The 12,729-nt window shown below is 45.5% G+C and overlaps 1 protein-coding gene across 1 annotated transcript; it reads right to left on the reverse strand.

Annotated features, from left to right (window-relative positions):
- Nucleotides 1-1,014: 1,014 nt before the first annotated feature.
- Nucleotides 1,015-3,059, reverse strand: LOC142432601 (leukocyte immunoglobulin-like receptor subfamily A member 6). Its single transcript, XM_075537828.1, has 5 exons — nucleotides 3,026-3,059; nucleotides 2,841-2,876; nucleotides 2,366-2,650; nucleotides 1,928-2,230; nucleotides 1,015-1,022 (listed from the first exon to the last, which is right to left on the reverse strand). Exons 1-5 carry the CDS (start codon nucleotides 3,057-3,059, stop codon nucleotides 1,015-1,017), a joined length of 666 nt encoding a protein of 221 aa, XP_075393943.1.
- Nucleotides 3,060-12,729: the final 9,670 nt, after the last annotated feature.

Consider the following 12,729-nt stretch of genomic DNA (forward strand, 5'->3'; position numbering starts at 1 on the left):
CTCATCTCCTTGAGCAAATGTCTTCCTTTTCAGCTCTCCTTGGACTTGACTTCAGCATAGACAGTTCCAGGTAACTCTGCCCAGGGAGGACAGGGCAAAACATGCTGGTCTCCAACACAGCAGCACAGGTCCACCCCCTGAAGTCCATACTCTTGCTGGTGGTTGAGTGACTACACATTGAACTACTAACCACAAGTCACCTCACAGGTTTGCATCCATCATTTCTCCCACGGGAGCAGGGTCGGGGGGCATGAGATTATTTTGGTCAAGATATAGAGTCACGGATATAAAAAAGCAGCTGTTCCCATCTTTTCTGTAAGGTCACTGCGAGTCTGCATCAACTGCACAGCAGAGTGTGGGCCCACGTCACCGACCCACGCTGTCCTTTGGCCACCACAGAGGTGGAAACGGTCTCATTCCCAAAGTCTTTGGATGTCACGTGGTCCAGAGTTTCCTGGTCGCCTTTCCCCATGTTCTGCCAGGGAAGGGATTGCATCCTCAACTACTGGAACCAAGACTGACACGGAGGTGGATCTTTCTCTGAGGATCTTGCTCTGAGTAAAACTCTGTCGCTCATCATCCCTGGGGTCAGAATAGGGTTGTCTGGACACTGACAGATGGACACATCAGGAGTGAGCGTGTGCAGATTTCTCTGTCTCTTTTTCCTTCAGTTCACTGGGATCCCTCCTGCGTTCACCCACATTCCTATTCAAACCCTCTCTGCTCCATCTCTACCAGAGGATTCAGGCTGGTTAGGCCACAGGGATACCAAAATAAAGCTTTTACTTTATTTCCCCTTCTAACAGTCAGCATCCTCCCCCAGGCACAACGACCATTCCAAGCACCAAGAGAAGGAAGAGTTAGGAAAGAAATTTCTCATCTAGTACCAGGGTCCCCAGGGGCTCGCTGGCATGTCAACCCAGGTGTGGGGCGGTGCTGAGTGAACCATAACACGTGCAGGTGCCTGTGCTGGGTGAGCTGAGGTCACGGGGTTCCTGGTGAAGCCGGCCTCTTTCAGTTGGCTGTGGTATAGAGATGACAGGGGCATGGGCATACTGCCCCCTACCCCTATCACAGTAAGATGTGCACTTAGTTCAGTGAAGCACACTGTAAAGTTGGGGTCTCTCTTGAGGGCACTGAGGGATCTGGGAAGCCCCCCAGGGTGATTGTGTCCTTGAGTTCTCCTGGACAGAAGAACAGGATTGTGGCTGCCCTGTGTTCACCTGCATCCTGAACCGAGGATCTACCAGTATTTTAGTCTGGGGACCTCTCTGACGCTCAGTCTTTGGTGGTCCCTGTTGTCTTCCTTCCTATCCCAGGCTCTTTCAGTGTTTCCCATCTGTGCTGACTCCACATTCTAGGTGGGAAACATGGATCCCCTAGATTCTAGGGCCTCGAGCTTCCAATACAGACCTGCGCTGAGTTGACAACTTGGAAAAACCATCGAGGGCTCCTTATCCGGAACCAGGATGCCCACAGTCACTTTGGGCCGGACACTCTGCTGAGAGGTTGTATCATTCACTGCACCTGAACCGACCATCCTGGGTGGGATGTCTGTTGACCAGAGAGAAATCGACCTCAGAAGGCTCAGCCAAGGGGAGCCAGGCAAGGGGCTAGAGGAGGAAAATGTTCTCATCCTTGTACAGAGTCATTGAGTCCTCTCTGACATCAGAGCTACATCAGAACCAGTCAGTCTCTCTCCAGAGGCCTCGCCGGGGTCCTGCTTGTTCAGCAGAGAGGGTTTCTTAACAGTCAGTCAAGAGACTTGTGAAGAAGATGGCTTTGCCAGGAATGTCCCTGAGCCCGGCTGGGTGTCTGACCATGCGCTTCTGGACTCTTGGAGCCTGCCTTAGGGGTCCTAGTCTTCCTGTCCCCATTCCTTTCGCAGACCCTAAACCCTTCCTATGAAAGGCCAGGGATTCCTCACCTGAGACCAGAAGCTGCAGGGCGTCACTGGGTTTCGACCACACGTGAGGACGGCTGTTGAAGTGGCCATAGCAGCTGAAGGTCCATGTGTGGCTGGGGGTCACAGGGCCCACAGAAAACACAGCCTGGACGAGACCACGGGAGACTTGCTTTGAGTCCAGGGTCCAGGAGCACTGCTGATCTCCTTCCCGACACAGAGTGAACCTGTCAAACTGCAGAGATGAGCCACACTGGAGCATCACACTCCCTCCTGAGGTCACCCCGGTGCTCGGCAGGGCTGAGAGGGTTGGTGAGTCATAGACCCCTAGAAAAGAAGGAGGTAGGTGTGTTATCCCGGGGCTCAGAGATCATTCCATGTCATGCAGGATGGGGATGGGAGAGGGCAGACATTCTCCCTGAGGGGCAGGTGCTAAGGCTGGGTCCCAGAGCGTCCTCTCACCTGTCAGCACCAGATCTAGGGGCTCACTGAGTGCTGACATCCCAGTGTTGCTGAGGTAGGAACAGCGATATTGCCCTGTATAGTCCACAGTCATTTGTAGAATGAAGAACTTGGCCTTGCTCCTCGGCTCCGCTGGGTTCTGTTTATCCCATATCTCTGGGGTGCCCTCTCTATGCAGATGATATTCCATAGCCGCCAGGGACCCCTGACACCAGATGGTCACAGGTCTCCTAGACATGACTGTAGAGCCAGGCTCAGCCCAGATGATGGGCTTGGGAGCAATGCCTGGAAGGGAAGCAGAGGGAATTTTAAGAAATTGTTACTTACTTTATCTCCCTCTTCTCTCTCTCTCTCTCTCTCTCACACACACACACACACACACACACACACACACACACACACACACACACACCCTGCAGAAATAATTCCACCATATTCCAAGAACTCACATCTCTTAAAAATCCATAGGACTTACCAGTCTGTGCTTCAATCTTCTGGCCCAGGCTCAGCCCTGGAAAAGAGATCCCACTGAGACATTTTTCCCCAATGCCCGAGCACACACTCTCCCCCACCTCTGTCTCCTGATGTCCTACGTCAGATTAGATATCAGCCAGGGGTCCCCTCCAGACTAGTGGTCCCCTCACCCACTCCTGATCTCACCCAGGAAGAGCAAGGAGGTTAGCACGGCGGACATGGCTGCTCCACACACTGAATTTGAACCGCAAATGAGCGAGTCCCTGGCACCCGACAGGAGAGACGGGCACACAGGCTGTGGTCACTTCGACACTGACTTCCGACCTTCATGGTGTCGTCATGAGAGTGACCACACAGGAAATCAAACACCTCCTCCCCGTGACCCTGCCTCTCGGTTCCCAGAGGTGGGACAGAGTGGGCACTGGGCTTCCCGGGACATTTCAGGAGGAAATGAGGTTTACTGTGGTCCTGGCTGCATCTCTCTCATCTCCACACATCTTGAAAGGGAGAAGACACGAGACCACATTCCCTCCCTGAGTCAGTGCTTCAAGCTGAATGTGACCCACGGGAGGTCACTTCCCTTCAAAGACCTCTTCCATGGGCGTCTGCTCCTCTCCCAATGTGTCATTGCTGGACCCATGGCATTGTCCTTCTCATGACGGACCCTGCAGATGCTTCAGGAAGATGAAGATTTAGGCTCTACTCTGAAAGCTGATTCACCATGACCAACATTCACAGCAAACTCCACATGGAATGGCCCGTTCCACTGTAGCTATGAGGACAGAAAGAAATAGAGAAAATTGTGGGGACAAAATACGATTCTTGCTCCTGGCCATAATTGGAGAGTTGTTTTCTTTTTCTATTCAACAGATCCTATGATGGGTCTGCCATTGTTTACCCACAGCATCTCATCCCCCAAGTGCCTGGGAACAAGTTTCAGAGCTATGATGCCTCTCAGGGCTCTCTGTGTCCATGGGCACAGTGCTCCTGCTCTGGAGTGGACCTGTCTTTGAATTTTAGGGAGCATTTCATTTGAAGGCTCACCGAAGAGCTAAATGTCATCTTTGTTTCATCCGCGACCTCTCGCCCATCTCTGTGTGTCCTTGAGCCGTAACCTCCCTTCTCTGAGACTCACATTTCTAGTAGAGCCTGTTCTCATTGGGCCCACTGCTCAGAGGGGATGTGAGAGTCAGTGACGTCTGGGGGCATGGGCTCCACCTTGTTCATGTCGAGAGCAGATGAAGACAGGAAGGCTTGATGTGGAGCTCCAAGGTCAAGGTGAAGGATGTGTGTCCCATGCAAGAACATCAGAAAGGGTGGCTTGTTTGGGAGGCAGAAGACTTGACATTTCCTTGATGGTCCTCCAAAGATGGGCCACTGCCCGGAACTGTATGTTGAATCAAAGATGTTTAACCGAGTGTCTTTCGGTCCCTGGCCATCCTAGTCCCACACGGTAGGCTACCTGGATTTTACAAATCCTGTCTTCTCCGGGCTTATAGCTTACTACATAAGCCATATCAGAAAGATCTGAATTTGAAAATCCACAAAGTGTAGTAGATTTTTTAATAATACCTGCTACTGATGAAAGGTATTTATAAATATTGTTTTTTAAAGATCGCATTCATGATATGGGGTACATGAATTTCCAAATAAAATAACCATCTCAATTCTTCATGATAATGTTAGGATATTCCAAGTTAAACTTTTTAAATGATCCTACATTCACTTTCTGGACATACTACGAGTTACATTCAATAAAGCGACAAGTTCATTGGGACCCTATCACCCAATCCAAATATAACTTCTAAAACATATGAAAATGATATCATGATGGAACTCGTTGTGAATTTTAAATTCTCCACCGAAGTGGACTAAGCCTCTGGAAATCCCCTCTGACGATTGACCAGGGCTATACCTAGCTTTGCTATCAGGCAGAATGCACTGGACCATTGATTAATGTCGACGTAGTGAGGTGAAATTTTAAGCCTTTTATCACTTGTTCTCTCAGCTGACCCATTTTTTATTTGTTGTAATTTGTATTATTGTCTAATTTTTTACTTAGGTTTTTTGTGTCATTTGTAGTTTTTGCTGGGTTTCATTTTTCAGTACAGTTTTTGTATATAATGTAGCATTAATCTATAGAGACAGTAACTGTGTTAATAGTTCCTTAGGGCAGACCGTAACATGTTTGAATCTGATAAGCATGGTTTTGCTCTAGGAAATGAAGGTTACTGTAAATTTTGCCTTATCATCAACCCCCATTATCATTGTATATAGTTCTCAATCATTTAAGAGTTTAATGTATATAAATCAATAATGAATGGAATGTGGTTCAGAAGCAGTCTATACTTGTGTGACTTCCTTTTATAAACAGCATGTTTAATTCTCTACCAATGGATAAATTAATGGCACTATCAAGAGAATTACCTTATTCCCCAAGGGGATAATTGATAATATCCACTGTTGTATCAATGAATCAGAGACATCAATAAACCATAGTTATGTGAATGGATTTAGAACTCCCACTTAATTCTAGCCCCAATCTTAGAGCAATTAGTTATATGGCCTGCCCCTGCTTGATATTTGCCTTCATGAAGAGATCCGTGAAGATATGGGTGCTACAGCAAAGGGTTGTGAGAAAGCAGATAGCACCCAGCTATCAAAAACAATATCATCTAGTGTGTTAAAGTCTTGTTTCCAACAGTTATCTAAGTGATGTGTCAATTATCTCCCACCTGCCTGTGTGACCCAAGGATTGTACATAATAAAATCCGAATCCGAAGGAGGGAATGGTATCAGGGCTAAAATTGTGAACACATAATTTGCAGAAGGCAATGGATGAAATCTCACACGCCCTTTCATTGTCCTAGAGTCCTGTCTATTCATAGTGACCCTCGAGGACAGGTCAGAACTGCCCTTTTGAGTTCCCAAGACTGTAACTGTTTACAGGAGTAGAAAGCCCTGTCTTTGCCCAAGGAGCAGCTGGTATTTTAGAACTGCTGAGTTTGGGGATCCCAGACCAATACATAACCACTACATCACTATGGATGACAGTTGGAACTCAAAATCCATTTTTAGTATCTCTACATGGACTAGATTTCTGATTAATTCCTTCTGACCATAGTTGAGGGTTAGCCTTGTTATGAGAAAGGATATAGGAAACTCAATTGTGGCAAATGGAATTAGGTTAAAATTATATACATGAAGGAGTCATTTGTCCTGGATTCCCTGTGTTTCCATTTGCTATCTGTACCAATGTACATTCTCTGGTCTAGTCAGATTTGTAAGGTAGATTGTTGGGGACTTGGTGGGGTGAAGGAAGCATTTAAGAACTAGAGGAAAGTTATACGTTTCATTGTTGCTACCCTGCCCCTGATTGGCTCATCTCCTCCCCACAACCCTTCAGTAAGGGGGTTTCCATTTGCCTACCAATGGGCTTTGAATCTCCACTCTACACTCACCCACATTTACAATGGATATGATGTTTTGTTCTTTGATGCTTGATACATGATCCCTTTGACAGCTCATGGTCACACAGGCTGGTGTGCTTCTTCCATGTGGGTTTTGTTGTTTCTGAGTTAGTTGGCCGCTTGTTTATCTTCAAGCCTTTAAGACCCCAGACACTATATCTTTTGATAGCCCAGCACCATCAGCTTTCTTCACCACATTTGCTTATGCACACGTTTGTCTTCAGTGACCGTATCAGGAAGGTGGACGCCCACTGGTATGATTGTTAGTTCTTTGATTTCTGATGACTGTTCCCATCTACACCTCGTGGTCAGACAGGCTGGTGTGCTTCTTCCATGTGAGCTTTAATGCTTCTCAGATAGATGGCCTGTTGTTTATCTTCAAGACTTTAAGACCCCAGATGCTTTATCTTTCGATAGCCGGGCACCGTCAGCTTTCTTCACCACATTTGCTTATGCACACATTTTTCTTCAGCAATCGTGTCAGGAAGGTGTGCATCCTGGAATGCCAATTAATTAGAACAAAGTGTTCTTGCATTGTATAAGTGCTTGCGTGGAGGCCCAATGTCCATCTGCTGCCTTAATAGTAAACTTCTAAGTATAAGCTCATAGATCTGTTTCCCTTAGACCTCTATAAATACCCTTTGTCACCTAGTTCTTTCCTCTATTTCCTTATACTTTCCTCTTGTCCCACACTCATGCTCAGCCTTCATTTGGGTTTCAGTAATTTCTCTCGGTTACCTTGCCCTTGCTGAATCCCTACCAGGCCTCTCACACCCTCCTTGCTACTGATTTTGGATTACTTTTTGCTCTCTTGTTTCTGGGTTGGTCAGCACCACCTCCTTACCCCCGCCTCCCCCTCTCCCGTTGTCCCCCCCAGAACCATTGGTCCCTTTGTTTTCTCCTCCAGACTATTCATCCAGTCTATCTTATCTAGATAGATATGTAGAGATAATAATATGCACCAAAAATCAAGCCATAGCAAGTTAGGTGATGAGTGAGAAAACAACGATGACAACAAAAAAGGAAACCAATTACCCATAGAAGAATAAATTAATTAAAAGAAAAAAATTTTAATTGGAAACACAGGGAATCCAGGACAGATGACTCCTTCAGGACCAGTGGTGAAAGTGGTGATGCCTGGAGGGTGGAGGGAATGTGGGGTGGAAAGGGGGAACCAATTACAAGAATCTACGTATAGCCTCCTCCCTGGGGGATGGACAGCAGAGAAGAGGGTTGGGGGGAGACATCAGATAGTGTAACATAAGACAAAGTAATAATAATTTATGAATTATTAAGGGTTCAGGAGGGGGGAAATGAGTAGTCAATATTAAGGGCTCAAGTAGAAGGCAAATGTTTTGAGAATGCTGAGAGCAACAAATGTACATATGTACTTGACACAATGGATGTATATATGGATCATGATAAGAATTGTAAAAGCCCCCAATAAAATGATTTTTTAAAACTACATCCATGATCATTTTATCTCCCTTTTGACCCATTTAAAATGGATCAAATTCTGTTTTTCTATCCTGCCTGCCTTTTCCTCAATTGGAGTTTTTTATCTGTCCATTTTGTTGTTGTTGTTGTTGTTGTTGATGTTTTTGAATGTTTTCCAATATATGGAGGCCAGAAGGGAAAAGCAATAGAGACAATCCCTGAGTTAGAGTCTCGTTGATGGCAAAGCACCAGGGCATGAGGGAGGTTAGAGGCAAGTGGGGAGCTAATAAAAAATAGAAAGGGGAAGAAAATGTTCTGAAACGGATCGTGGTGATGATTGTACAACTCTTTTTTAATATTACTGAACTATGGAAGTGTGTGATAGGTGAACCATAGGTCATCAAAACTATTAAAAAACGATGCTTTAGGCTTTAGGTAATGAAGGTTGGTGGGAAATGGAATGCTAATATTGAGTATAAGAATTAAGAAAGTGTTATAAATTGATTGAAGTGATGACTATAAAGCCCCTTTCAATATGGTTAAACCATTAAATTTTATAGTATGTGAATCATATGTGAATAAAATTGTCTAAAGTACATTAAAATAAAATTTTCTGCTGAAAAATTGCACATATTAAACAACTCTATGTCAATATTGTGTTAGAGCGTGCAATACATATGGTAAAGCAAAAAATATCTAACGATCCATAAAGAAAAATTACAAAATAAGTTCTTTCTCATATAACACCTGATCTATATTTGAAATCATACGAACTCTACCATGAAATTATAATAATTACTAGGTAAACAAAGCATATACTTAGGATGCAAAGTTCATTTTCAACGTTGAATTTTGGATTTATAGCAACGTAAATTTGGGAGTTGTAATAAAACCACAATAAATGCGAAGGGAAATTTGGAAGTTTTAATAAAAGCATCAGGAGTGGAGTGTGTCCATTGTACCCTGAGATCCCTGAGCACTGAGCTGCCTTGATCCAGGAGACAGCTGTGACACCGGAGGAGGGGTGGAGGAGCAGCAAAACCTGGAGCCAAAGAAGGAGACAGGAATTGACTTCCCCGCCCACAGAGCAAGCAAGGCTGACGGCTTTGAGCAGCAGGCTGGCGTGTACAGTGGGTGCCTCTGGGAACTAAATTTGGGGAGCTCAATTTGCTGCCTTACAAAACTAAAGCAAAGGGCTTCCAGGCTGCGCTTACAGGGGAGTCATATGTCCTCAGTACATTTACTGGCAACCCTGAAAAAGCTTGGGTGCATTCTGAGAAGGGCAGAAGCCCGACTGAGAGCCTGAGGGCTAGAGAGAGGCCTATGTGTCGGCACAATAGGGACTGGCTAGAAGGAACAACTGTATCCTGAGCATGTCTTCCCAGAACTGTAGCCAGCCTGCTAACTTCCCTAATAAAACTCATATTCATGAACACTGTCTGGGAGTTCCTGATGGACATTCCAATGGATTCAGGAACCCGGGCAAGGAAGTAGTGCCATTGGAGGGACCATTGTTGTCAAAAATAGTGTTCAGAGGATGGAGGGAAGGTGGAGGGAAGGTGGAGGGAACGTGGAGGGAAGGTGGAGGGAGGGTGGAGGGCCTTAGGAGTCCGAGAAGGCCAGACGTGGTCTCCAACCCAGTTTCTGGAGCCCATAAAAAGACACAAAGCAATTAATGAGTTCAGGGTGTGTGTGTGTGTGTGTGTGTATACTCTGGAATGAGCTGTCAGTAATAAACATGAACAGTGTTTGCTGGGCTTGAGAATTTAGCTCAGGCCTGCTCATCAACAGCCTTGCATGTCAAGAGGAACTTGACTCTTCTGAAGAAGAATTTGGAGCCTGTGGGGGGATATGGAGCAAGGGCGAGTCTAAACCACATAAGGTTGGAGATCATTGGAAGAATGAATAGCAATAGAGGAAGAAGTCTTTGCGAAGTAGAAAACCCAGAAGGAGACTACAGTGATGTCACCAACATCACAGGTGCGATGCACTTATTGAGAGCCATGGTGGATGGAACACATGGAGAAGCATCAGGGGCATAACTCTTTAGATTCAGTGATCAGATGTAAGCAGTAGAGAGAGAATGTCTGAAGGCTGTTCCACTCTCTGACTTGCTTGACTGGAGAAGCTAACGGGGCTGTCAGAGGATGGCCCCGGACGGAGAAGGGGCACAGAGAGATAAGCACAGACTGTTGACTGCCTCTTGGAAGAAACCACAACTCTTCCTTGTAGCCTGAGATTCTGAGCTTTCCTTCTTTGAAAATACTTCCTTTCCCTGACTTCAATGTTTCTATAAGTAGCATCATCTTTCTTTCTCTTTCCCTTCAAATCTTTTGAGTCACTTCTGCTCCTCAGTGTTCTTTCTCTCTTGAGCAGAACTTCCTCCACCTCAACCCCAAGCAGAAATCCAGCCTCTTTTGGAGGCTCCTGAGACCTTGAGGTTTCCTAAGGGACTGATTGGGGGGGGGGTGTTGAAGAGGACCTCACTTCTCTTCTTTTCCTCAATGCACACAGAGACTGAGAGAGCCAATAAGGGTTGGGGTCCCCAGCAGTGAAGAGCAACTCTAGACCTAGAACTCAAGCAACAACAATATCTTTACAAGGAGGAGACTTACTCATACTGTGAATTCTCTTTTCAGAAACAGAACGCTGAAAAACAGGAAAATAACCTCACTGCCATTGAGTCAATTCGGACTCCTAGTGACTCTCTAGAATGGAGCAGAACAGTCCTTTGGGTTTCAGAAGCTGTAATATTTTACTTCAGCAGAAAGGTTCACCTTTCTCTCGTGGAACAGCTGGTGGCTTCAAACTACTGTCCTTGTGGTGAGAAGCCAAACCTAACCCATTGCGCCACCAGGGCTCCAGTAAGAGCATGAGCTAGAAATCAAGTGATTTTAGTTGAACCCATGACTGTAAGCAGAACTTTTAGTGTATGAGTTCTCCTTTCTGTGTTTCTTTTTCCTTCCGATGATCAGACGATAATGATCCCTCTTCTCTGAGTTAAAGTTCCAACCACAAGCTCAGTGAGTCAAGTCCACAAGGGCCTCTGAGGGTAGAAGATGAGGTTGTCCGCTTCATAATGGTTTGCAGTCTTCCAAACCTCACGGAGCAGTTCTGCTCCATCCTGCAGTGTCTCTATGAGTCAAATCCCCATGCCACCCCACCCCGTGACACTGGGCTTGATTTTGGTTTGTTCTTCGTGGGAAACCACAGTTCCCAACACTTGGAACAGGCTCCAACTGCAATGGTTCTATGGGAGAGAAGAAGACATGGGAGGCACTGAGGTAATTCTAGGGCCAGAGTTTGCCTCAAGGGACTGATTTAAGTCACACCCTCCAGCCCAGATTAGTTGTAGACACATGGAGATGCTGGGTGCGTGTTGGAAGCACGCGTGGCCACAATCAAAACAAGAGAAATTGAAGTGCCCCTGAGAAAAAGGAACTCAGAAAAGTAATCCATGCCACTGCCATTGATCGGAATTCTAGCTCCTCAGCACTCTATACAGCAGAGTGAAATCACACACCAAGTCAGCAGATGTCCATGTGGGATGGCTCTTGGTGGTGTGAGACCAGGGGATCAAATGCCCACATCTGTGTGGACCCAGTCAGTGATAATCCAGGGGGCGATTCCGCAGTCCTGGTGGAAAGCTGGGCATGGTGACTTGGTTGGCTGTTAATGAAGAGGACCAAACTGAACTGGGTCATAGAAAGAACCCAGCCCCCTGTCCCCCATTTGTGTGCGCCACACTTCGATAGGCCCAGATGTCCACACCTGCTCTACAGGGGCTACAGGACTCCTTCTTGTGTTTTCTTTCTCTTTTTAATCCTTTCATGAAAACCCAATCTGCACAATATTAAATTTCTCTTTTTTTAAGCATCGCTTTTTTTTCCCCTAAAACCATTTTATTAGGACCCGATCCAGGCACCATAGTTAAATCATATCAAGGAGTATTGTGCAATCGCGACCACAATCCATTTCCAAAACGTTTTCTTCCTTCTTGTACTCCTTGCTATCAACTCCCCATTACCGATCCCCACCTTCCTTGCTGTACCCCACCCGGGATGCTTCTTCTCACTAAAGTCTCTTATCAATTCATCCATCCTGGGTTTCATATCCCAAAAAACATAGGAAAATACATAATGGAGTGTCCGGAAAACCGCCAACAATGACAAAACCCAACAGAGATAAACATCAATATGAAACACACACACACACCCAGCAAATATTAAGATCAAATCAAGCACAAAGTGAATCAGAAGGGAGATCAGAGGACACGGTTTTAAGCATTCAAGTCAGATTTATCATATTAATCTCCTATAGTCAGCTCTACAATTCTCTCTGTCTGATCACCAGGTTATTTCATCCCCCAATTATGATGAAAGGGAAATCACAGGAGCTTCTTCCCTGTGTAGATCAAAGAATCCCTCAGTATCCATTGTGAATATCTTAGGAGAATTTGGCAGAAAAGTTGCAAATTATTTTGTCGAACTTTTGTGATTTTTTTTGTTTGTGATTTTACTGAACCCAAACGTGACTTTGGGGCCACAATGTAGCACCCCATCAGACTTGACCAGAAAACACTCCTAAAGTTCAACAAACAGACCCTGAATTGTTTACAGGCTTTTTTTTTTTGTCGTTGGTTTTCTGTTGTTGTTGCTTTCTTTTCTTTTGTTGCTTTGTTTTGCTCTATCTTGGTTTTTGTACATATTATTATCTCTGCAGGTCTATCTAGATAAGATAGGCTGAACAAACAATTTGGAGGAGAAAACACAGGGACCAACGGTTCCAGGGAGACATGGGAGAGGGGGAGACAGGGGAAAGGAATTGGATGTTAACAAACCCAAGGACAAGGGAATAACAAGTGACCAAAAATCAATGGCAAGGAGGGTGAAGGAGGTCTGGTAGGACTTGATCAAGAGCAATGTAACCGAGAGGAATTACTGAAACCCAAATAAAAGCTGAGCATGAGAGTAGGACATGAGG

Source organism: Tenrec ecaudatus, chromosome 18 (genome assembly GCF_050624435.1).
Source record: "Tenrec ecaudatus isolate mTenEca1 chromosome 18, mTenEca1.hap1, whole genome shotgun sequence".
In the NCBI taxonomy this organism is placed as follows: Eukaryota; Metazoa; Chordata; class Mammalia; order Afrosoricida; family Tenrecidae; genus Tenrec; species Tenrec ecaudatus.